The sequence below is a fragment of the Misgurnus anguillicaudatus genome, chromosome 6 (assembly GCF_027580225.2).
Source record: "Misgurnus anguillicaudatus chromosome 6, ASM2758022v2, whole genome shotgun sequence".
NCBI lineage: Eukaryota > Metazoa > Chordata > Actinopteri > Cypriniformes > Cobitidae > Misgurnus > Misgurnus anguillicaudatus.
In genome coordinates, this window is record NC_073342.2 from 17,009,889 (window position 1) to 17,037,354 (window position 27,466).

At 36.6% G+C, this 27,466-nt stretch overlaps 1 protein-coding gene across 4 annotated transcripts in view; it reads right to left on the reverse strand.

Annotated features, from left to right (window-relative positions):
* The window catches only part of nav2b (neuron navigator 2b), a 118,501-nt gene that overhangs the window by 50,914 nt on the left and 40,121 nt on the right, over window positions 1–27,466 (reverse strand). For 3 of the 4 annotated variants that reach the window (XM_073868596.1, XM_073868593.1, XM_073868595.1), the window contains 7 exons: window positions 27,000–27,068; window positions 25,447–25,586; window positions 20,021–20,903; window positions 19,403–19,512; window positions 14,919–15,030; window positions 11,667–12,011; window positions 4,525–4,647 (listed from right to left, as the gene is read on the reverse strand). In XM_073868596.1, coding sequence (XP_073724697.1) covers window positions 4,525–4,647; window positions 11,667–12,011; window positions 14,919–15,030; window positions 19,403–19,512; window positions 20,021–20,903; window positions 25,447–25,586; window positions 27,000–27,068 — 1,782 coding nt within the window. The remainder of the gene's footprint in view (window positions 1–4,524; window positions 4,648–11,666; window positions 12,012–14,918; window positions 15,031–19,402; window positions 19,513–20,020; window positions 20,904–25,446; window positions 25,587–26,999; window positions 27,069–27,466) is intronic. The other variant, XM_073868594.1, reaches the window with a different exon arrangement.

The window sequence follows — 27,466 nt, forward strand, 5'->3', positions numbered from 1 at the left end:
AGTTGTGGTTTAAAAATGCATATTTTTTTATTTTTCTTTCCAAAAATGACAATCATTTCGCTAGATAAGACCCTTATGCCTCATTTGGGATCGTTTAGAGTCCTTTGAAACTGCATTTTTAAACTGCATTAAAACTGTTAAGTGTTGGGGTCCATTAAAGTCCATTAAAATGAGAAAAATCCTGGAATGTTTTCCTCAAAAAACATAATTTCTTCTCTTACGTAAATCAGCTGAAATGAATCTCATCGCTTGAGCCTCGACCTAATTTACAATGCAACCTAAATGAATCAAACAAATCTTGTACAGTGCTCTTAACATCTAAATCCAAAACCAACATGGCTCCCATTGTGGAAAGCACACTGCCTTCACGATGATGTATCACCGTAGTCTACGCTGCCTCATCTTTCTCCACCGATCCGAGATTATCTTATGTTTTGGCAAATTTGATGACAAAGCAAGTCAAACTAACAAAAGTTGTAATGCCTTCTTACAACAGCTGATAGAAAAAAGCATTACCCAAATTATACATGACATCAACCGTTTCCAGTAAAAGGGGGGAAAAGACATTCCTACTGAATTCTCGCCATTCCTGCCCCCCAGCAACATTTCACGAGGTCTTAGATCATCCCTCCTTCACCTTTACCAATCTGGACATCAGGCTGATATTTTGACAGGTACTGGGCACAAAATGTCCTGTGCACACCTGGTAAGGCTAAAGAAAATGACCTTATTTGGGCAACTGTGGATGGAGCAGCTCTTGTCTGCAGGTCATCTGTCTGGTTTTTCTCATTTTCTGCCAAGGTTTGAAAGATTTTTAACTACTGCCATTCCATCAGTGAGATGTGTGTTGACTTCATAAAGAAAAGGGCAGGTTTAGTCTTGCAGAACTAGACTTAACACTCTCAGTGTCTTGTCTATATGTATATATTATAGCTTAGCTTGTTCAGACCTAGAACCGTCCATTAACAGCGGTCTTCAACGTTTTTTGACTAATTGAGGTAACCACTATTTTCTTAACCTCTAAAAAACTTTAACATAGCATCCTTAAGTTATAATAACATAAAAAATTCAAATCCATATTTTGATTTTCAAATATTTATTATAAAAACTGATAATTGTGCTATAAATCTATCGAGTCAATATTTAAACATTTATTCATCTTTGCCATGTTATATTAATTTAGTTGACTAGTGGTAGATACACTGATTAAAAAAATAAACATTAAATGGCATTAATCAAAACACTTACTTAGTCATATTAAGAATACTGTCATTGCTGCTATCATACTTGGGATGTCGTCGCTGAACTTTTTTTGACAGCGATCAGCTGTAAAATGTTTGGTCCTGCTCGATTTTTGTTGACTTCGAGTAAAATAATAAAGTTTTTCATAAAATCCCCTGGGGTCAATGTGTTAGCATGACAGAAGCTTGATGCTGTCATGTGAGAACAAGCAACAGCCGGCATTTTCCGCTTATGTTTTTTCCCCGCCACAAAAAAAACACCACAGGTTTATCATTGCCATCAAAATTACTATTTTGTTTATGTTTGTTGATCACAAAGTACAAAATAGATTAACACGACGGATATCTGAATTTTTAATACTGACCTGATACAATACTGATTTTGGCGGTAACTACATTTTTGAAAATTCCGTTTATCGCGTTTTGGAACCAAACTTTTTAAATTGATTCTTCGATTTTAATATCAAAATAAATATTGGAAATTCTTGAATTGATTCTTTATGTATGTGCTTTACTTTAGGGAGGACTTGTAAGGAGTGCCCGATGGCCAGGGGCAGGCGTAAACAATGCTCGGGACAGAACCGTCACTTGCATGAACAGGCCGGTCATCACAAAAGTTGGTAATTTGTATGTGTTTTAGGCCATGCTAATTTAAATATTTATAAGCTGCATTGCAAGGCTTCAGACAGCACGGAAATACTGGGTTCACGTTTCCTTGTGCTTAAATGGACATATTTACACAAATTATTTTCAAAATTCCACAATTATACTTGTAAATACGTTTTTTGTGTAAATGTGAAAAATTCAACTTAAAGGGACAGCAAACAGATAAATTCCATGTATGAAAAAAATATGTTTTTAATTGCAATATCGATTTAGGACTGAATCGAATCGGAACCATATACAAAATAGTTTCATCGAATCGCCAAATTGGTCGCAATACCCAGCCCTAACATGCATCAAATTAAGACTGGATTTACATAATTTGTTATGATGGTTATGCTATAAATATTTTTAAAATGTTTTAATTACATTCATAATTTTAAATTAACCGAATAGATTGTATCATAGAAACTAGAGATGCATCAATATGAAATTTTTCCTTCCATACCGATATACAATTATTCAGACTAATATCTGCTGATATGGATAGTTTGATGGTTATATTAACTTGCATTCTGAAATTTAAATTTTCTGAATGTTATTAATTTATATATTGACCATCAATATTAAACATTAGACTAGTGATGTTTCTTTACATTTTCTATACACAGAGCTAAAATTCATTGAATTTTCCTGTTCTCTTTTGGTTGACAGGATATATCGGTCATGACTATTGGTTGTTTTGAAAGGAAAAAAACACCGGTTTGCAACATTTTATTATGTTCTTACCTCAACTTAGATTAATTAATACATACCTATCTTTTTTCAATGCATGCTCTTTTAATCAATGTACAGCGCTTCGTGAATGTGTTAGCATTTAGCCTAGCCCCATTCATTCCTATGGCTCCAAACAAAAGTTGTATTTTGTGCCACCATACGTACTCGTGTAACTACTCATGTAAGAGTCTTTAAATAGGGAAAACATGGAAGTGTTTGGTGGCTTCTAAATTCATCCCTGTTTGGATCCTAAGTAATGAATGGGGCTAGGCTAAATGCTAACACATTCACGAGGCGCTGTACAAAGATTAAAAAAGCACGCATTGAAAAATATAGCGATGTATTAATTCATGTAAGTTGAGGTAAGAACATAGTAAAATATTGAAAAAAACAGTGGTGTTTTCTTTAAATTATCGGCGGATATATTGATGCATCTCTAATAGGATTGTTATGCTCTTCATTTTAATATTTTTTATTATTAGGCTATTAATGCATTTCTGTTTGATGCTTAATTTCATTTTTCAAATAAATAAACAAACAAACAAACAAACAAATAAATAAATAAAAATGTTGCATTCAAACTATATTTTGAGGAGCCCCATATCAACACGGAGCATTAAGTGTCAACAGATTTGTCAGAGAAAATGATTAATATATTATGATTAATTAGTGAATGATGTTGTGTGTTTATGTATGTAAAGAACTACAATGGTGGACCAATATGGAGGCAAACCGGTCTCATCAGTTTTTGTGCGTCAGGTGTCTCGGGTTGTCATATGCCTATGCCTACATGTTCATCACACACTGCAGATTTTAAATTGGTGTTCTTACTGTTATTTTTTGTTTCTTTATAGTTATGCCCAGCACACATTGGTTTTGAAAGTGCTCTATAAATAAAAGTTGAGTTGAGCAGATCAGATTGGAGTAAACATAAGATATGCATCAGATGGACTATGACGAATTTACGGGTGTGTCATTTAAATCAGAAACTAGGACAACCATAACCTAATAAAAGAGACAATAAGCACACAGCCTAAAGTGAAATTGTATTACTCAGAGGTTTTATTGCTCTTTCTGAGCTGACGTCGGCAGCTTTTACTTCTTCTCTCCTGTCTCTCACATATCTTGTCTTTTTAATCTCTACATTTTTTTCAAAAGGTAACATTTGCTTGTTTCCATCTCATCTTCACCTGCTTCTCCACCCTCAACCCATTCGTAATGGATCCATCATTTGATCAAATAATGAAGGTTCAGTCAGTTCAGACGTGTGTTTAGTAAAAACACCGAACGTTTGTTACGTGTTCGTTCCGAGTGATGTTGTTTTTGAGCAGGCGCAGCACAAACGGCACAAGATGTGGGATATTCAATAGCCTCGGGGCCTGCACGACAGTAAACAGACACGCCAAACGCAAGCACAAGCAGGCACACATACATTAATGCGAGTCATCACGTTTTACTCAAAGAAAACAATGCATAAAGACGTGAATGCAATGGTTTGTGTGCATAAGTCTAAACCCATCCATTAGCTGTTGCCTTTGGCACTGGGAAAGACAATCGCTCCTCTCTCCTTTGTGAGGAAACAAAGGCAACACTGTTATTTAACGAAAACGCTGCAGTTTGACTCTTAAACACATTATAGGGGACTACGTACAGGTGTACAGGGCAAACAGATGAATCACAAGGGTCCACAGATTCAACTGGTGCTAGTACTTGGATGTAAGAATGCCTAATATAAACCCACTGGAGTCATTTGAGCTTTGCGATCTTTAACCTCATACAGGATAACATGACAACCTTTCGAAATTTCATTTCATAGCTTCACAGCAAGTGTGGAGCCAATTTTCAGGCCTCCAAGGGAACAAGTGTGTAACCCAGAGGGCAGATGTCAAAGGTTAAGTCCTACCTATCGGTGTCATCTTGACTTTTGGGATTGAACTGTTGTGTGGCCCCTCTTCCAGAGCTCATTTCATCCAAGACCCGGTTAACACCACGGGTGTACGTGTTCAGCCCTCCATCCGTCATGTAGCTGCAGAAACACACAGACGAGGTGATATCAATTCTTTGCAATGTCAATCAAACGCAATAACAGGTGTACTGTCGTGTTTTATCTGTAATCGGATCACAAACAAAATGTCTCGTGTAACGCCGTGTACAACATAAATCTTTTTGCATGATCTGTCATCTGCTTTTTTACCCGTTGTATCTCAGTGTTCATATTCATAACAAATGCTTTCAATTATCGCTCCGTGCAAACAGGAACGTCTGTCAATGTCTTGGAAATTCAGCCCACAGGAAAAACCAGTTTGACCACGCGTAAAGCTTAAATGGAAAAGTGCTATGGTTGTGTTTTCGTGCCCATCAGAATATCAACAACGTGTTTCTTTAACGTCATATTATTATTATTATTATTAAGTGGCATGCAATATATTCAGCCCATGTCATGCACAAATTTAATACTGTCAAGTCAATACATTTTCATTGACCATAATATGTTTATCTATCAGTTATTGTTAAATAAATGTAAGTTTAGATAGTACATGTACAGTTCAAGGAATAAAACCAGGTGTTTAGCTCTGTACAATTCATCTTTAAAGTCTGAGCTTTAACGGTTAATGATGATGTTGACTTGACACTGAATGTTTTGACAATAGTATGCACAGTTTACAGTATGCACACTACATTCAACAAAGGGTTAAAGTCTACACTACAAAAATTGTCATAAAATGGCCCCAAACTGTCACTGTACAGTACCCATTATTAAAAGGTACTGACATGTACCATTTAGGAACATATATGTGTACATTTGGTACCAATATGTACCTCTGAGGTACTAATCTGAACTCTTTAGATGCAAAGGTGTACTGCCCCATGTACAGCTATAGGGACCATTTTTGACCATATGTTGCACTCACAGACAATTAGTAAATGCATATTTTTGGCCTCTTCTTAATGTGCCATAGAAAAAAATTATTTTCAAAGTTCAGGTAAGAAATAAACATAAAACTTACATCATCATAATATCATTTAAACAATGAAACAGATTCAAATACAAATGCCTTAAACATTAAGTTTTTTTGATTTTCTTCTTAAAATTTATAAACTATGTGATCTTAAACTAGACTCCAAAACATACAATACAACACAACAAAATCCAAACCAGCAAATAACAACATTCACTTACCTACTAAAGGTCATAAACCAGCACTGTGATCATCAAGAAAGTTTATTTGATAGATTCACATGACTGTCTGTCGACTTAAGGTGTGTTTGTGATTCTAGTGTGACTATCTATGAATTCTTAACATCCCTAAGGACACATTGCATTGAGAGAGAGAGAGAGAGAGAGAGAGAGAGAGAGAGAGAGAGAGAGAGAGAGAGAGAGAGAGAGATATGGGGAAGTCGGTGGGTTGGACTGCAGGCAAAAGTGGACAGTTGAGCTCTGTGAGACAGTGTTTTAACCCAAGGCAATAGCTGAATGGTGTTTGCTCTGTTGAGCGGCTAATGTTTTGAACAGGTTCTCAATAGGACTCACTTGCCCTTTGGGGACCTGCAACCTGAGTCATCAAATGCTTGAAACTACTGCTGGGGAAACCAGCAAATGCACAACAAAATCTTATTGGAGTTTAAATAATGAAAATGAATCACAAATGCGAAACACATTTCGATATCATTGCACTCAAAAGAACCATTTCTGAAAAGTCCATATGAAGTGGGCTACATTTGTTGTGTTCCTCATGCACATTGATAAGCTGCAACTACAATAAAAATGTGTTTCTGTAGCTCAGTTGGTAGAGCATTGCATTAGCAGCACAAAGATCATGGGTTTAAAGGGGACATATCATGAAAATCTGACTTTTGTCATGTGTTAGTGCTATAATTGGGTCTCCAGTGCTTCTATCAACCTAAAAAATGTGAAAAAGATCAACCCAGTAACTTAGCTTTGGTAAACCATTCTCTGCAAGCATGTGAAAAAATAGGTCATTGAAATTTGGCTCCACTTGTGATGTCAGAAGGGGATCTTGCTATAATAATATTGACCCTTAATCTGCACTATCCAACCTCGACACTGCCATTTAGTGCACAGATCAGCTAATTTGCATTTAAAAGGACACACCCAAAGACGGCACATTGGCCACCTACAAAGTGACAATTTTAACATAATAAATGGTCTATATTGTGTTTTGAGCTAAAACTTCACATACATATTCTGGGGACAGCAAAGATTTATTTTACATCTCTTACAACTCTCGTCAATTAAGAGAAAACATTTGCTAAAAAAAGTTAATCTGCAATACCGCAATTATCTACTAGATTACACAATTTATGAAAAAAGAACTGAAGAAAAAACATTATATACTAAATTTTAAACTCTATGTATGTTTTGATAATTGTTTGAATCTGATCTATTACAAAATTCCTTCTCAAAAATGCAATTATTTTAGCTTTTGGCTAAAACATTTTTATTTTTAAAGAAAAATACCCATATTTAAAGGAGCAGTATGTAGGATTGTGGCTAAAACTGGTACTGCAATCACACAACTGGTGGCCAATACCCAAAATGACAACATAAACATTAGTTGAGGGCTACAACTCCACTTTTTAAATAACAAGATCCTGGCCGGACCACTGTTATCAGTGATATAAGTATTTAAAATGAAAATTATTTCTTAATGTCTAGTGACATATCAGGGCCATTTTATGATTCATTGATATAAATTTCTTACATACTGTTCCTTTAAGAGTTTAAAGGAAGAGAAAAAATATAGATAGGATGAAATGTTTTTTCCCCGTTTTGTTATTTGTTTGAAAGCAGAGGGTCTGTTCTTTTATTTGATATATTTGAAGAGTTTGTTGCAAAACGAGTTTTTTTAATTGTTCAGAAATCTAGTTTTTTTTTGGTAGTGCATTTCCAAATAATATCAATTCAACTGCAGTTGGTTTGTTTTGATTTAAACCTTCATAACTTAAAAATACAGCTAAGTAGCACCATAAAACAAAAAAATAACGTGATAACATAATAATAAACATGTTTTGACAAAAATGTTAAAAACGGATTTATCTCGTAAATGAAGTAACTTCATTTGTATGTGTATATATTTTTAGAAGAAAATTTTCCTGGAAGGCATTTTGTGAAACTTAAAAAAAAAAATGCTGACGGGCAACTTTTCAAAAAATGGCTGTCAGGGAATGAGTTAAAATTGTCTTGTGAAATGTCCCCTTTAATTCCCAGGAACACACATGCCGGTACTGTAAATGCATTCCATGTCCTCTTATTAAAGAGAGCGACGTCACAATGTTAGATTTGCGCCGCCTTAGTCAACTCACACCCACAGCTGCTGGTTATGACAATCTTAATACACACCCATCCTACACACATCCTTTATCCTAATCTCTCATTTCCTGCTGCGAGGCGATCAAAGTTTCATCATCAGCTGCTGACTAACCTGTAGGGCGCGTGAGGCATTTCAGGTATAGGCAAATTCGGGAGCGTCTCCAAACGTCATACAAAGAATTTATGAGTTTTCATTCAGCTGCAGGCAATGATTCATCAGGTTTGATTCATATGAGTCAGTAAATATGAATTGCACAATCATGCTGTTCAAAAGATCTAGTATAGACTATGTACCCAGAGTATTAAAAAGATAATGTACTGCATATGCATAAATCAGTTTTGGTGTCCGTAGTATACAAATAATGTTAACCTGACTTATATATGCATGATAAATTTGACTCAAAATGACTATTTAATAAATATAATAAAATCATTAGATATTAAAGGGACATTCCACTTTTCCAGCTCCGCTAGAGTTAAACATTTGATTTTTACCGTTTTGGAATCCATTCAGCCAATCTCCGGGTCTGGTGGTACCACTTTTAGCATAGCTTAGCACAATCCATTGAATCTGATTAGACCATTTAGCATGTGGTAACTTTCAATAACAGAGGACTACTTTCGGGCGCTGTGTAATAATATCATTGTGTCTGCTGCAGCCATGTTACGGCAGCAAAGTCCTTGATTATTACGCCAGAATGAGAGTTCCTAGCCATATCGGCCTAGAAAATCACAACTTTTATTTTTTAATCAGTCTTAGTACACGATGTAACTACAGAAGAGTCAAGCTTTAAATAGAAAAAAATATCGAAACTCCCTGGCTAATTTTTAGCGCGATGCTAAATGGCTAATCAGATTCAATGAATTATGCTAAGCTATGCTAAAAGTGCTACCGCCATACCCAAAAAAGTGGAGTGTCCCTTTTAAGGTATGTTTTTATCACAACATTTCCTTACAAAAAGGTCCTAGTTATGATTTTTCATGGTATTATTTTAGATTTATTTAGACCTTGTAGTAGAATATCATGGTATTTGCTGCTGTATTTTTATAGGGATCGTCTGTGATTGTGATTGACTTCAATGCACAGGCATTTTTATAATATTAATATGCACAAAATTGGGACAATAGCTTTTGTTTAACATTGGTTACTGAGCAACAAAGGCTTGTTAACATTGGTTTGACCAGTAAATCATTGTGGTCCAAGTGGGTGATGTATTGGCCCTGACCTAGTAACCTGCTGTAAGTCATTTAACAGAGTTGCAGATGGATAGACCGACCTGAGGTGGAATGTTTGTTTTTCGTTGTTATTCACTAAAAGATGTTACCCTGCCTGTAGCTATAGTGTTTTTACGGTTTTCTACATAAAATGATCATACATAATGTATACAACAATATGTGAAAATATAACCTAATATCTTTAAAGGCGGGGTGCATGATTTTTGAAAAACACTTTGAAAAAGGGATTCGTGCAGACTACCAAAACACACTTGTAGCAAATCAGCAGTAAGGGGCGTGTCTACTAACCAACATCGTTGCCTGGGTTGCGTATGTGTGGGGCGGGTCTATCAAAAGAAGGTCCAGATTCTATTAGGGTAGGGGCGTGTTTGTTTAGGTGATTTGAAATGTCAACATTGGCTTTCAGAGATGATGCACCCCGCCTTTAATATTGACTGATCATCAAAAGTCAAAAACTGAAATCAATGATCTTTGATGCTTTTAGACTTTAGCCTGAATTTCACAGACAGGGTCACATACAATAACTTTGATGATCTATTCAAGAACTAAATTCATTATTTCCATGGGATTTCATTTTATTAGTGTTGTTTTCAACCGAGCATGGGTAACTGGTCCGATATGAGCACAGAGTACCAAGTTAAGCAAATAAAAAGCTAGTAATACAAGCCAAGGCATCAAGTTTTAGGCTGTAAAATCCCAATGTTGACTCCCTTTCAAAATTCATCCATATATGGTTACAATAATTGGACTTGAAAGCTTTCCAACTATGATCAAATGTCCCACAAAGATTTTCTTATGAAAGAATCACTGAACTGAGATTCAAGAATGAGCGAAAGAAATACAGGAATCTATTAAACAATGTCTGCCTGATTCCCGTTTAAACAAGACTCCGGCTGTGCATTGTCGCATGTACCATTTCCAAATTTGGACTTGACCTCATATCTAGCACTCGAGGTCAGATGGTCACCGATTTTTCCACAGTCATCTAAATACATGTGAGGTAAATTCTAAACCTCAAGTGTGTTTTTTCAGTTTTTCCCTTAACGCCCCAAATATTCATCTCTTAAGATCTAGCTATGGATATTTCCCATGACCCTTGACTCCCACAGGCTACACGTTGCGTACGGAGGGTTTTCATGTCTAACTGACAGATAGTGAAATACACAGCTGATAACAGACGGGCATATATTGCTAAAAGGAAAGAGCTATAAAGATCCTCCAAGTTGCAGTTGCACTGTATTATATACAGCAGCAGATCCAGAGACTTTGTAATGTATTATTAATATAATATATATATTATATAATATATATTTTAACTGTATATTAAAAGAAAACACCACCGTTTTTCAATATTTTAATATGTTCTTACCTCAACTTAGACAAATTAATACAGTGCGTGCACTTTTAATCTTTGTACAGCACACCGTGAATGTGTTAGCTTTTAGCCTAGCCCCATTCATTCCTTAGGATCCAAACAGGGATGAATTTAGAAGCCACCAAACACTCTTATTTTCCCTATTTAAAGACTGTTACATGAGTAGTTACGCGAGTAAGTATGGTGGCACAAAATAAAACTTTTGTTTGGAGCCATAGGAATGAATGGGGCTAGGCTAAATGCTAACACATTCACGAAGCGCTTTACAAAGATTAAAAGTGCACGCATTGAAAAAAGATAGGTATGGATTCATTCATATAAGTTGAGGTAAGAACATCGTAAAATATTGAAAAACGGTGGTGTTTGCCTTTAAAATAAAATAAAATATAAAATATAAAAATAATAATACAATTGTTTTGTAATATTTTAAACATTTTGAATAGATGTAACTGTGTAAATGTGTAGCTGCTTAAAACGGCAAAGACAGAGCAGACAGGACGAGGCTAGAGTTCATCTTCACATACCGTAATTTGCATTTCGCCACAAACCACACCAGCATGTTTTACTGGGGCACGCAGACTTTGGGCATGCAAGCAAAACCTGGCAGAGCTCCTGATGACCAACACAATGAACCAATGAAGGGGAATAACATAGACTGATTACATGGTGAAAAGCTGCGGCTAGCCGCTCACGGACAGTGTAGGAATTCGTGCAGGGTGGATTGAGCCACTGTACTGTTTACACACTGGCATGTACACAAGAAACCTTTTTAATCTAGCGCTAAACAAACATAACCTGTTAAGAAAGGCAAACTGTACAGTTTCGTCAAAATGTTACTTGTCATTATAGGGAACTTTTTCCGCATATATGTTATTGTAAATATGAATGACAGAAAGAAAGAAGAAAAAAGAAAAAGTAAGTTCAACAAAGTAAAACTAAATAGTGCCTCCTGGAGGCAGATACAGGTAAATACTTTCTCACCTTTTTGACACCTGGATGACTTCTTACAATAATCTTATACATACATAACATGACACTCTACAGATCTATCAGCTTAAAACACATATACATACATTTAAACAAAAAATCAAACCAAACTTACCCACTAGTGACATTGTCCACCCTCATGCTTTTCCCCAGGATATCTCCATCACTCATGTACCCTGGCATCTCCATGGCAACCCCCTCCAGCTCCTCCACATTGTCTGAGAGCTCAAGGCCATTCAGGGATCTGTTGTGCACGCAGGTCTGATAATTGCGCACGTGGCGCCCATAGCCATGGTGTGCGTACCCATTCCCTGATGATGGGGCATCGCCGGCTTGTAGACGAGGACTGGAAGAGCCCAGTCGCCATGGCAATGCAGAGGCAGGGCGGGGACTAAGTGAATGCAAGGCCCTGCCATTAATCTCTGTGGTTACGGTGCTGTCAAATGTCGTCTCCAGGGTGCTGGCAGGTAATGGGCAGAGTGAAAAGACTTTTAATGACATAAACATGCACCTCTAATGTTTCATAGTGAGGTAAACATACACAATACATTGAGGGACATGGCTATCAAAGTTGAGTCTTGTTAAAATGGTGTCATTGTGGTGATTTGGGGGAAAACTACATTTGTATGGGTCATGGTGAGTTTGATTTATAGGTAACACAAAAATTATAAAATGTAAAACAGTCCCTCCAGAAAAACTCGATTGCATGATTTAACTCATAATCAGCCAAAGTCTGCATATTTACGCGGGGGCCGCTTTTTTTCAAATTTGCCGCACTTTCGCAGCACAAATTGCAGATTTACGTGCACAAAATATGCAGGGATTGCATGATTTCATAGTCCCCGCATTTTCGTAGCAAAAATCAAATATATCTTATAGCAGAAAGTTGAAAAATTTTGCATTTACCTCACACAAGCGCAGCCATGTCCCCTGTTGCAATGGGAACTTTATGAAGTGACGTGATTATGTGATGTGAACATCATTGAAAAGCTGCAAAAGCTGCAAACAGTTTTTGCAAGTTGCCGCAGTTTTTGCAAGTTACTGCAATTTTATCGCATAAAAACGGCTTTATGCCCAGCTGCACTACTTCTTGAACTTCAGCCAGCTCCTTGTTTCCTGTCTGCCATTTTTGGACAAACTGATTAATCCAGGTGTGCCTGACCTCAATAGTCACAACAACAATAATCAGACACACCTGGATTAATCAGTTTGTCCAATAATGGCAGACAGGAAACAAGGAGCTGGCTGAAGTTCAGGAAGTAGTGCAGCTGGGCATAAAGCCTATTGCATAAATATTTGGACAGACATATTCCATCACATTTTTTAAGAAAACGTGCCGCAAAAGCAAAGATTTTTGCCTGCAACAATCACAAAAAACTTAAAAGTTAAATAATGTTAAATAATAATTACAATTCATGCACTTCAAATGGAAAGAAAAACGCTAGTTATGAAAAAACATGATGGTATTTTAGGGCAGTGGTTCCCAATCTTTTTCAGCGTGCGGCCCCCCTTGTGTACGGTGCATTCCTTCGCGGCCCCCCAAAGAAAATTTGTGACAAAAAACTGTTCTAAAACTTAACATTTTAATAAAAAAACATTAAATTAAAAAAAAGTGGTGCTTTTGGTTAGTAGCCTTCTTTTTTTTTTTTAGGTTTAATTACACAGAATTCATGATAAATTAATGTATTTCATAAAATGTCATAAAACTGGGGTCCCCCTGGCACCATCTCGCCCCGGCCCCCAGTTTGAAAACCACTGTTTTAGGGAGTGACTGTCCCTTTAAGACAAAAATGTAAGATTAAGATGTGCATGTACTTTTGGCAAAGTAAATACAATTCATTTTTCAAAAAAGAAAACTAAGTTCAGATTGATGTCTCTAAATAACACATTTTTTATAAAGTGAACTGTACCTTTTAGAAATAAATAGTTTATAGCTTTGGATACGATCTAGATAAAAGTTCAATGGAAATTTAGCAAAATTTTAAATTGTCTCATGAAGAAACAAAGACAGCAGAAACAAAAAGCATAAGTAACATTGAGTTCTGGCACGATTCTACATCCTGTCTGGGATATTGTAACAGGCCTTTATCCAGCATTAGCAGTCAGTGGGGTGGCCCCGGCCGATTTTACGGCTATCTTTTGTACACTGAAAGACAGAGAGGCACATCAAACCGATCACGACAAGGGCAAAAAACTGCACCCCCAAAACAGCTCCTAATGCCAATCAAACTGTCTTTCTCAAAGCCTGTTAGAGATTTTAACAGTTCACAAACCCTCAAAGATAAAAGGGTTCACACACCCAGGAACAACGGGGAGCATTCGGTGCTGTGCTGTGATCTCTGTGCCCCATCGTAATTAATGTCATGTTGTACTTCAGCCTTTCTGATCTGAAGTCATTTAGCAGAGGAAAGTGCAGTAACGAGAGGAAACGACCACTAGAGGGACCCCTCCCGTCATAAAATTTGTACAAATCTGATAACTGTTTTAACTAGTGTGAAAGATTGTGAACAGAACTATGAAGACAAAATAATATTTCGGCTTGATTCAAGTCTATAATTTTAACAAAAAAGTGTTAGAGTACAAGCTTTGTGTAATAGCTGTGGACTTGGGTATTACACATTATTATTGTTCAATTAAAATGTGAAAATCTTTATTGTATCAAGTCAATATTAAAAAGTAAACTCTTAATTTTAAGCAAAATTAAGATATCCGCTGTGTTATTCTGGCATCTTTTCTCCTTTTTTTCCCAAAATGCGATAAACGCCAGTCCTCCTTCTCTGCAGAATGCAATTAATCCGCTCAACAAATCACAGCGCACCATTCCACACATTGAAAAAAATAAGGGTGGCGCCTTGAATGCACATGGTATCCTAGTTTTCCTCATCTACTTTGTACTTCGAGATCAACAAATACTTTTGATGGCACTGAAGTATATGCATATTAGTACCTCGAAGTTACATATTGGAACCTAAATGGTACATATTAGGACCTTTTTAAATGGCAGTGACAGCTTTTGTACCTCTTTTCTGACAAAATATTATTATTATACGCGCAGTTTTTATGATATATTTTCTTTTATTTATATTTGTAAATTATTTATTTGTGTTTGGAAAAAGGATGTCATATACATCTGGGATACCATGAAGGTGAGTAAATTATGAGAAATTTCTCATTTTGGGTCTATTCTTGTGAGTGATTTGAAAACATGAAAGAAACGATGAGCAGTCACTATATTATAGCTAAAACATAGTACACTTTCCCTAGCAGATCCATACATATTTATCCTTAAATCTAAAGTTGATTATCTATCAACCACTCATAAGCAAAAACATGCACTCATTCATATAGACCACCAGACTGATCTTACCTGTGACTCATATGATGTGTCCCTCGCAGGCTGGACATGGTTTCTTCTAGATTTTGTCGCAGATCTGCGATGTTTTTTACAGTACGTTGTCTCTTGGTCTCCGAGTCCTCACCTGAAGAAAACAGACTTTTCATCAAGAACTTCACCACATCTTCAAACAGCTGCTACCGTAACTCTGAGACATGTCCGAACACACACGTGCACGTAAAACGCTTAAAAAATGCACCTAGGAATCATGGGATATAATGTAAATGACTCTCCAAACTCTCCTCCTTTTGCTCATTACGAAACATGAAGTTAAATCTCCAAACCTTTTGTAAAAGAGCTTATTGTGAAGTAACGCTATCCAAGCACTGCTTAAAAATAAACACGCAGTGTATTCTGGAGGTGAGGGTGAGGGATTTGGTCGGTTGGATTAAGGGCTGTTTACCGATCATGAGGGGGCTCACGAGGCACACAGACCCAAATACACAAACTCACACATGATGTAAAACGTGTAGGAATATGTGTGCCGTGGTACGGTACATTCCTAAAGGCTGTAAGAGCAAGGAACAAACTCTTGCCAAAACTAATGCTAAATCTGCAAAAAAGACCCACCTATAAGATCAATTTTTGAATTACTGAGGCCTGAAACGCACCATTGTTTTGAAAAGCACACTTGCCAGCGCACATGTGCATTCACGTAAGGGACAAAGGTTCAAATCTGGTCCATCATTGCTTTAGAAGCTCAAAGGTCATAAGTGCAAAAGTACACACATAGAAAACATAAAGTGCAAGTTGCTTTAGATGAAATAGTCTGCCAAAGCATAAATGTAATGTAATATAATCAGGTTTCCTGTTAAAGAAAGGTGCCAAAGAAACGCCTGAACATGGAACAAATACATCCTACTTCATGCACAGACTTACTTTCACGCTTCTCAAAAATATCCAACATGGTCAAAAGGATCTCCTCATTAACCCGTGCAATGCCATCCCATACACCCGCATGCTGGGTCAAGTGCACCTGATACACACAGCTGTATGCATTCACCTCTCCATCATCCGAAACCCTCGCTTGAGTGTTTTCTGCCAACCCTTCAGATGATGTTAAAGGTCCATCAGAGATGTCTACCTCCTCACACCTACTCCTGAGACTGATGCGTTCTTCTAAAGTGTCCTCACATGAACCAACTCCTGCAGAAGATGGACTACAGCTTCCTGTTGGGTCCATTGAGAAGATAAGGTCTCATCCAGGCTCTTTATCCCTGCACGTTTTCTATTGTCAATACGTTTCTACAACTTTAAGACGAATAAACGATCTGTCGGACACGTTTTGAGTTGTTTTCCAAGAGAATGTGCTGATTGATTCATGAATGAAGCTCTTGTAAAGGCCGTCCTGCCTTTTCCTTTCCTTCATGGAAAAGAGAGAGGGGAAGTTGGAATATAGCTCTCATGTCTGCACCAGTCCAGTGACTTTCTCCCGTGGTGAGGAGTTTTTCTCTTTGACACACAGAGAAAGGATCCACACACACACACACACGAAATGTTGGTAGGCCTTGGCAACTCCTTGACATCTATGGCCTTTAACATGCAGATGAGAGCGGTTTTGTTTTCGTTTTAACCCTCGGATTGCTCTGACATTGGCTTTAGAAAATACAGCGTGCTAATTCAGAGATTATTGGTGTTGTTTTATACTTTTTTTTGTTTTATATATCAATACGAAATCTTTATGAAAATGAATCATTGTAACAGTTTAAAGGGACAGTTTACACAAAAATCGAAATTTTGTCATTTGCTTATACCCTTATGTTGTTTAAAACCTGTATGAGATATTTTAAAACATAAGTGATGGTAGTGACACAGAGTTGACAATCGGGACCGTCAACTGTGTGCTTGTTAGAATGTATCAAATGTCCTCTTTTGTGTTTAACAGAATAAATAAACTCATACAGAGTTAGAACAACATTAAAGGAATAATTTAATAATAATTTTCTTAAAAAAAAATTTAAAAATCCTGATAATTTACTCACCCTTATGTCATCCAAAATTTTTATGTTAGGGCCAGGACTCGATTAAAAAAATGAATCTAATTAATTAGAGGCTTTGTAATTAATTAATCGAAATTAATCACATTTTAAATCACATATAAATATTTGAGAACTTATTTTTTCACATGGATTTTTAGTATACCATGAATAATAACTGAATACATAAGCTTAAGCAATAAAATATTGTTTATTTTTGTTCAACCAAGTCATTGTACTCTGAGTCGGGCTAACGTCCACGCTAGCTGCTATATGTTTTGCATAATTGAGATGATACTTGAGGCTCGATGTGCTGCGGTGGTATGTGAATTCCTTGTTGCATAGCTTACACAACCATGCTCTTATCGACGCTTCCATCCGTTCGTTTTTTATTAAAAAAAAATTCCCATCCACGGGGCCAACAAAAGCGATCTCATCAGCTTCTTCGTTCATGTTCACTGTGGTTTGTTGTTGTCTGAAGTCATGAACGCTAGTTGGTGCTCCAGTATAATCAGTCCGCCAAAACTCATCCAATGAGAAATGTTCCGCGGTGCAAAAATAAGTGTGATTAAAATGCGTTAAAAATGTTTAACGCGTTATTTTTTGTGTAATTAATTAATCTTAATTAACGCGTTAAAGTCCCAGCCCTAGTTTATGTCTTACTTTGTTCAGTCGAGAATAATTTTTTTTTTGTTGAGGAAAACATTCCATTTTAACTTTATTGGACCCCAACAGTTTACGGTTTCAATGCAGTTTTAAAGGACTCTAAACGATCCCAAACGAGGCATACGGGTCTTATCTAGAAAAACGATTATCATTTTTGGCAAGAAAAATAAAAAATATGTACTTTTAAATCACAACTTCTCGTCTTGCACCAGCTGTGTGACGCGCCGGCGCGACCTCAAGTAATACGTCATCATGTCAAAAGGTCACGGATGACGTATGCGAATCTACGTCCTTGTGTGGAGAAAGAAGACCGTTTCGACATTGTTGTACTTGGAATGATACTAATTAATTCCTTTGTGTCAGTTAATTGTTTAAAATGGTCCGCAAATGTGCGTTTCATATATGAAACACGTGACCTTTCCACATGCTTACTCAATTACGTGAGGTCGCACTGACGCGAAGTTGTGTTATTTTTCTTGCAGAAAATGATAATTGTTTGCTAGATAAGACCCGTATGCCTTGTTTGGGATTGTTTGAAATTGCAATTTTAAACTGCATTGAAGGTGTTGGGGTCCAATAAAGTCTGGATGATAAAGAGCCTGCGTGCTCGAAACGTAACCTTGATGCCATGCACTAGTTTTAAACAATAAATATTTTTGATACTTTTGGAGCTTTGGTGTTGCCGACTTTGCATTGCTATACTATTACGTTTTTTTGTCGAGCACCCAATTTAAATTGATGTGCGTGCTTTAGCATGCTTATTGTCAAAAATGACAATCGTTTCGCTAGATAAGACCCTTATGCCTCGTTTGGGATCATTTATAGTCCTTTGAAACTCCATTGAAAAAAACTGTTAAGTGTTGAGTTAAGTATTAAATGTTGGGCTCTATTAAAGTCCATTAAAATGCAAAAAATCCTACGTTTTCCTCAAAAAACATAATTTCGTCTTGACTGAACAGAGAAAGACATCAACATTTTGGATGATATGGTGGTGAGTAAATTATCTGGATTTTTCTTTTAAGAAAATTTAATATTCCTTTAAGACTTCACAATTTCACATTCTTACACCTTTGTTCCTAAAAAGTTCATATTAGTACCTCAGTAACACTTTACAATAAGGTTCATTAGTTAACATTAGTTAACTATATTAGTTAACATGAACGAATTATGAACGGCACTTATACAGCATTTATTATTCTTTGTTAATGTTAATTTCAATAAATACTAATACTTTATTAAAATCTTGTTAATGTTAGTTAATGCATTGTGAACTAACATGAACAAATAATTAAAAGCTTTATTTCTATTAACTAACATTTACTCATGGTTTGTTTATGTTAATACATTAACTAATGTTAACTAATGAACCTTATTGTAAAGTGTTACCAGTACCTCAAAAGGTACTTTTTTGTACCTAAATATTACATATTAGGACCTTTTTAAAGGGTACCATCCCAATGACAACTTTTGTACTTAATATGACAACTGTTATCAATCAATCATAGTAAATGACTAATTGTCTAGTAGTCAAAAAAAGGTACATGCTGCCTATTTAAGATCATAATATATTTGAGGACAAAAATTTAATAATATCAGACATTCTACAATATATTTATTAATTTTCCATTTTTTTTCTCATCTGAAGCTGCTTTGATACTATGCAACAATATGTTGTTATAGAATACTATGTAAAAAGTGCCATATAAATACATTTGAACTGAACTAAAAAAGAAAAGATTTAATTTGTTAGGTTGGTAGGTGTACTCAAACAACTTAAAAAACAGAAAACAAATCTTTATTCTCACTTATCCGTACCTGTCAGGTTCTCAAGAGAACTATGAATGGATTTGCTGCGCAAGCTTATTTCGTCTCTTCGTTCCTCTGTTCCCGCCATCATCCCGCTCTTATTGATTTCTGTTTGAGACCTACAAACAAACAGACAAGGCAATCTGTAGATTCAGTGGCACATTTATTATGGTGCTTAATGGGTATAGCACTGCAATAGCAAAAGAATCATGATTTCCAATGCGGATTAATAAACTTGTGAGGTGTTTTAGATCAGTGTATCCCAACCTTTTTCACGTCAAGGACCCCTAGTTGCCCACAACAATATTTGAGGGTCCCCCACTCACCAGATAAACTTAACAAGAGCTTGGAATGACTAGACAGATTTAAATTCCCTACTAAAATGGCCAAAAAATAAGAAACATCTTGAATTTTGCTTATTTTAATGATTGTTTTGTCTAATTTCTAATCATTTTAAGTCATTTTGAAAAACTATGGGCCCCGGCCCCTTGGTTGGGAAACACTGGTTTAGATGCAGTATGTGTATGACAAAAAAAAAGCATTATTGTACCACAAATTGATGGACTACTTGTTAATTGACATACAAACATATAAATACCTCAATTTCTATGTAGCAATGATGCTCACCTGTACATAAATGGAGCGACAGTAGCGGTGTTTGGGTGGTTGTATTGTTGCTGTGGAAGCTGCACGCTGACTGTATTGCTGGCTATTGAGTGGGTCTGAGCAACATTGTGGCAACTTTCTTTATCTGACACCACCAAGCTAGAAGTAGAGTCTGAGCTTTTAATGTCCTTTTGTTCTTTATGCACAGACAAACCAAACTTTCCGTGCCGTGGCCGTTCGACATCCACACCACAAGGGAGCGGCACTAAAGTCTTATTTGGTGTTGCTGCCCTGCCACCCTGGCTTGGTTTGGGTATGCCACTAACAGCTACTTTCGAACGGTCTTTTTTGCCAACGTTGGTGCCTTTGTTTCCTTTAGGAATGGACTTTTTCGACTCGGGCGCAACAGGTTTAAGGTGGTCCGATTCTGCGGCAGGCAGTTGTGTGTTTTTCTCTTTAGGTTTCGACCTGACTTTTTCGAATGCTATTTTGGGCGCCAAGGCCCTGCCAAGCGTCAGTTGTGCAATGCCTTTCAGGGCCAGCTTGGGACTGGAGCACCTAGAGCCGCTGGGAGTGACCGGTCGCTGGTTGATCTCATGGTGTACCTGACCTTCCTCTGGTTCTACAGCATCCAGGCCTTCTGCCTTGGAGGTTCGGGAAACTGTTTTGCTGTTGAAGAGCTTGAGCTTTTCCAGCATGGACTTCTGGGCGATCACTTTAGGAGGAACCTCGAGAGAAGGTGGAGATGGCTGTTTAACTGCGACCATGGAGGATGTGGCAGTGTGTTTAGCACTGAGCGACTTGCTTCTCCAGGGTTTAGAAGTGGTGGCAGTGCCGCTGGGCGGAGGAATCGAAGAGCTGACTGGTCCATTTTCAAGCATTATGGGTGATGGAGTTGTTTTCTCTGTAAATGCAAAAAAATATCACATTATATGTAACCCTGTCTGTGAAATTCACGCTGAAGTCTCTATCTAATTCTGAGATTTGGAGCAATAAAGTTTGATTTTAACATTCATTTCAAAGCCGTACTTAGTATATTGAAATTATCAAGGTTATATTTTACAGAATGTTCTTCATATTACATTTGATGATTTTATGTAGAAAACAGAAAAATCACAAAAAGGCCTTTATGTTGGTTTTCTCATGCAGGGTCACATATATGCCCCGTTTAATTGTTTTCTTTCCAATTTGGGCATTTAACTACTGTAACAGGCAACTTTCCAAACGGGGGGCCAAAGAGCCTCTCTGCCATTGAGAAAGTGGGTCAGATCTTTCAAATCCGAGCAAGTGCAACCAAGCCATCACACACAGACATGAACATGAGAAGTGTGATGTCATTGGCATGTTAAAAAGTGGGTATTAAAATGAGAAAGAATGCATAAACTATGAAAATAAATATTTTAAGAATGTGCAGTGATGTATTTATATTTATACTTGATACCTAATGCCTTAAATGGATAGTCCATCCAAAACTGAAAATTCTGTCATCATTTTCTCATCCTCATGTTGTTCTAAACCTGTATGGATTTCTTTTCTCTGATGATCACAAAAGAAGATATTTTGATAAATGATGGTAAGCACACAGCTGATTGTAACCATTGACTTCCATAGTAGGAAAAACAAATACGATAGAATTCAATGGGTACCATTAAAGGCAGGGTATCTGATTTTGAAAAATGCTAACGGTAGCCTACTAGCACTGAAATCACAATCCCACCCTCCATTAAAATCGCCATCCAAAGCCACGCCTCCTCCAAAACACATGACACGCACAGACCATACGCCCACATCTCATGTCTTATTCACCAGTGAGAAAACTTTGTAGTACAAAGTGAATAACATTACCAAAATAACCAACATAAATCGAAATTAGTTAAAGCATGTTTTCGGTTGTGTAGACGTAGTAGTATATCGTTATGCTAATTCGTAAAGGAACACAAATTTCATAAGCAACACAATGTTTCATCAAAGTAAAATATCTGAATCCATCTCAATGCAAACATATTGCGTACCTACCTTACCAAAATAAGCCGTGCAACGACCCTTTCAGACCCTTTGCCTCCTGCAGCTGTTTGCATCTCGTGGTAAAGCAGTAAAGTTGCCGATGTTAATTTGGGTTTTTGCTCTTTAGGGGTCCAGGCAGTTTTTGCTGTTGTTGTTTCCAAAAATTTATTTTGCTTTGTGGCTCCTGTGCAGGTTGTCAATTCAGCAGAAACGTTTGCCATTCTCCCTCTGTTTACAGATGGGATGTGAGTGCACGTGAACGCGCCATTGACATATGGTGTGTGCGTGAACAGGCTCCGCGGTGGCATATGCAAAACATGTTCACAGATGAGGGGCAATGCATGCATCCAATTATTGCGTTCGGTCCGAGTTCAATGATTTGTTGAATATTTATTGGTCCTACGCCTTTCACAGATGACATATATTTATAAAAAATACATTTAAACAACTTAACATAGTGATTGCTATCAGGATGAGAGGAGACTGCCTGCCTTTAAAGGAATAGTCTACTCATTTTCAATATTAAAATATGTTATTACCTTAACTAAGAATTGTTGATACATCCCTCTATCATCTGTGTGCGTGCACGTAAGCGCTGGAGCGCGCTGTGACGCTTCGATAGCATTTAGCTTAGCCCCATTCATTCAATGGTACCATTTAGAGATAAAGTTAGAAGTGATCAAACACATCAACGTTTTTCCTATTTAAGACGAGTAGTTATACGAGCAAGTTTGGTGGTACAAAATAAAACGTAGCGCTTTTCTTTTCTAAGCGGATTTAAAAGAGGAGCTACATTTTATGGCGTAAAAGCACTTTTGGGAGTACTTCGACTCGGCGCAGTAACACCCTCCCTCTCCCAAGTACACCCAAAAGTGCTATTACGCCATAAAATATAGTTCCTCTTTTAAATCCGCTTAGAAAAGCGCTACGTTTTATTTTGTACCACCAAACTTGCTCGTATAACTACTCGTCTTAAATAGGAAAAACGTTGATGTGTTTGGTCACTTCTAACTTTATCTCTAAATGGTACCATTGAATGAATGGGGCTAAGCTAAATGCTATCGAAGCATCGCAGTGCGCTCCAGCGCTTACGTGCACGCACACAGATGATAGAGGGATATATCAACAATTCTTAGTTAAGGTAATAACATATTTTAATATTGAAAATGAGTAGACTATTCCTTTAACTGTGTGCTTACCATAAGTTATCAAAACATCTTCTTCCATCAGTTATCACAATTTTCCATAATTTTTGTTTTCCTACTATGAAAGTCTCATAATCTATTTCTAAAATTGGGAGCATCAAAGTTTGATTCCAATCATTCATTTCAATCTTTGACATGACCTTATTCAGTCAACATTAGGGTTATATTTTCACACAAATTGGGTAACACATTTACAGCCATGTGCTTTCAGCGTGATAAATGACCATAACTAGATACATTTGTTATGCTCTGTTTGTTTACTAATACAAACCACATAAAATGTTAGTATAACGCCCATTTAATCCAAATTTAATTAAAACCAAAACAAGTTACAAAACTCTGCTAACTAAACATTTGAAAAGCATCATACTTGTTGATTATTCTCTCTCTCTCTCTCTCTCTCTCTCTCTCTCTCTCTCTCTCTCTCTCTCTCACTCTGTTGACCTGATTTCATTAGGAAATTCAAATTAACCATGTGCTACATTCAGCTGGTAATTGGCACTGTGCAAAAATGACATCATTGACCGACCCGCTCTGAATAAAGTTGGTTTATCGCTGCTTACCTTACAGCAGGACCATGTGGCTTTTATATGGTGTCAAAACAGCCCAAAAGCTCCAAGGAAAATGAACACAAGTCTTTCTTTACCTATCTCAGCATATACTTACAAACTAAAGCTTTTTATTCTCTCTCTCTCTCTCTCTCTCTCTCTCTCTCTCTCTCTCTCTCTCGCTGTTCCACAAGTACACCAATTAGTGTTGAATCAGTATGCAGTAAACGCCTCATCACAAGCATACCAGAGCCAGCCGTGCACAGCTGAATTTACACACACACACACACACACACACACACACACACACACACACACACACACACACACACACACACACACACACACACACACACCATGCAAACCGGAAAATTATTTATTAGCGAACTTAAGTGAGTCAGTGCATCTTACTCTATTGACCTTTCTGGACAAAATATCTATGTGGATGATTCTCGATTCAGTGTGACAATTTATTCATAAATGTGACCCAGAAGTCATTTTAATTTAATATTTCTACATAAAATCATCCTACGTAATGTAAAGAACATTCTGTGAAAATATAACTTTAATATCTTTAAGGTCTTTAATGAGTAAGATTGAAATTAAAGTGAAATCAAACTTTGATGTTCCTAATCTCATCATTAGATTACAAGACTTCATCCTGGATTTCACAGACAAGGTCCCACATGTTACACGTTTAAGATCATTCAGGGGCTCGCTTCCTGTTAAGATTAAACATAATTTAGTGAAGTTTCCTTTCAACAGTCCACATGCTCTCAGTCAAACAATTGGGCCACACACACTTTACAATGCCGCACAAAGCAACTATGCATTACTCTAGGGATTTATATCTGGAATTCCTAGCATGCAAGATGCTCAATTGTTACCAACCACAAGCTTCAGTAAGGCCATAAATGAAAAACTTCAGAAGAAACCCTACATAGCTCAGATAGTGTAAATCACGCCTGCCGTAATTACATGACAACTTGCCAATAATGTGTCACAAACACAGCATGCAATTACAGACTCGTAAAACTGTGAAAATGATGAGCAGTTATCCGACTCAAGTGAAAAAAAAAGGGTGGTTCGGATTGCTATCGTTGCAAAATGTTGCGATGAGAAATATTTCTTAAGTGTGGAATTGATAATTCACATCCAAAAATGTCTCACATATACAAAGTGAAACAATTCACCAACAATTACTGATAGTGTTAAGTTGAGGTAATAGAAAATGTAATTATTCTCCTGATATAAAAACAATGAAACTCTATGAGATGCCTTTATGTATATACTGTATGTGTGGGAAACTATAAAAACTACAGATGAAGTTTGTCTGTTAACAAATTACTAGTAGCATCTCTAAACAGTACAGATTACATTCCTACCACACACAGCTGTTCCTATAGCTGCACACCAGACCGTAAAACAAACATAGACAGCATTACAATACTTAAGCACTTAAAGGACTCAGCACAAGTTCAGGTTCAGTACAAGTTCAATCGACATCATCTGTGACTACTGTACATTACTACAGAAGCGACTTTGATCCATCAGACTGTATAACAAACATGTAAACAGTACACATGTAAACTCAAAATTTTAAGGCAACCATGTCACTTGCGACATGTTAAAACACACACAACTTAAGACTAACTTGCTGATTTGTGTAGTCTGATGCTGTATAACTCACCTCTTTCCTGAGGACACGCAGAGATTGAAGGTTTCATTCGGTCACACTGATTGAAGCTCTGGCTGCGTCTGCTGGGGTTGCAGGTTCGAGGTTTACACTCTCCGCCCGCTCCAGCCGTCCTCACCGAGGGGCTTGGAAGCCTGACAGAAAGTTCAGTCAGAAATAACAAAAAACATTCATCCAATCTCTGAAAATGCGCAAGATGAAAGTGGCAATTATATAAATGACCTACAGCGACCTTATAATATTAAAGTCAATATCTGATCATAAAGACGAGAACAAAGTGACTATTGAATGGGATTCACATGCTTATTTGACCCAGAGGACACGAGGCTTTGTAGGAACACAAGATCGCCAGTAGATGGCCATCTTGTGTAGGCACAAAGGGCACAACACATCTAACATAGAGTATGGAGGACTACAAGAGTCATGCAAAATGTAATAAAGAACTTCAATATTTAATAACTACCTGGACAATAAAAATAGCAATTAATACATTTGTTTAAAAATTCATTAATTCATCTATAAATAAATAGACAAAGTTACAAAAATAATCATTATGTAACATTTTATTAGGCAATAAAAAGTGAGATTATAAAAATAACGTAGAAATGAAATATTAATCCATTAATAAATATAACAATTTACAAAAACAACATAAAACACTCAATAAGTTCATCATTTTAAATTGCATTTATAAATTCTTAATTAAATAATGGAATTTCAAAATGTTTTTAAAAAAGCGATTTAAAAAGAGAATTAACTGGATTTATAAACTGAACTACAAATACAGGTTTCAATTAGGCATTTAAAAGGGCATTTCTGTTCAACATTTCTGTTTTAATTTTCCCGATGGTTCTCCTTATTCTTTCCACTATTCGATTTGCTTTTCATTTTAGCCTCTCTATTTAGCTTTTCCGTGACTCTTTGGGTCCTCATCCGAGATCTATAAATCTGCAAATGACGTACAATCAGAGCCAATCAGCGAGCTTGTTACATGCACCTGGCCATAGCTAATTTGCATTTCTCATTTGACCATTTGCAAGGACCGAAAGAGTCACGGAAAAGCTAAATAGAGAGGCTAAAACGAAAAGCAAATCGAATAGCGAAAAGAATAAGGAGAACCATCTGGAAATGAAAACAGAAATGTTAAACGGAAATGGCCTTTTAAATTCCATTATTTAATTAAGAATTTATAAATGCAATTTAAAATGATGAACTTATTGAGTAAATTGTTATATTACTTTGAACTATTTATTAATGGATTAATATTTCATTTCTACGTTATTTTTATAATCTCACTTTTTATTGCCTAATAGAATGTAACAATGATTTTTTTTGTAACTTTGTCTATTTATTTATAGATTAATTAATGAATTTTTAAACAAATGTATTAATTGCTATTTTTATTGTCCAGGTAGTTATTAAATATTGAAGTTCCTCTTTCACCCCGCATGACTCTTGTAGTCCTCCATAATAGAGTACACAGAGAGGAAGTTAATAAAGGGGGCTGTGATGTTTTAAGGGTGGGTGCAAAAATATGGAAAGCCAACCTAGAGTTATTTTTCCGAGCAATTGTGAGCTTGGCAGCTTTTTTCTGATCGCAGCCTTTGGACGAATGGCTTCACGATTAAGAGAAACACAAGAGAGGAAGTAAAAAAGGTAGACGTTTTAAAATACAGAACAGAAAATTAGTTGCAAATGGATTTAGGCATAAATATTTTGTGATGTTTCGATATATCTTGCAGCTCCCTACATGTTTGAATTAAATTTGAAAAGTGTTTCCCAAAAACACAGTTACTTTAAAGGGGACATATCATGAAAATATGACTTTTTTCATGTTTAAGTGCTATAATTGGGTCCTCAGTGCTTGTATCAACCTAGAAAATGTGAAAAAGATCAACCTAGTAATTTAGTTTTAGTAAATCATTCTCTGCAAGCATGTGAAAAAATAGCTCATTAAAACCTGGCTCCCCCTGTGATGTCAGAAAGGGAATAATACCGCCCCTTAATCTGCACT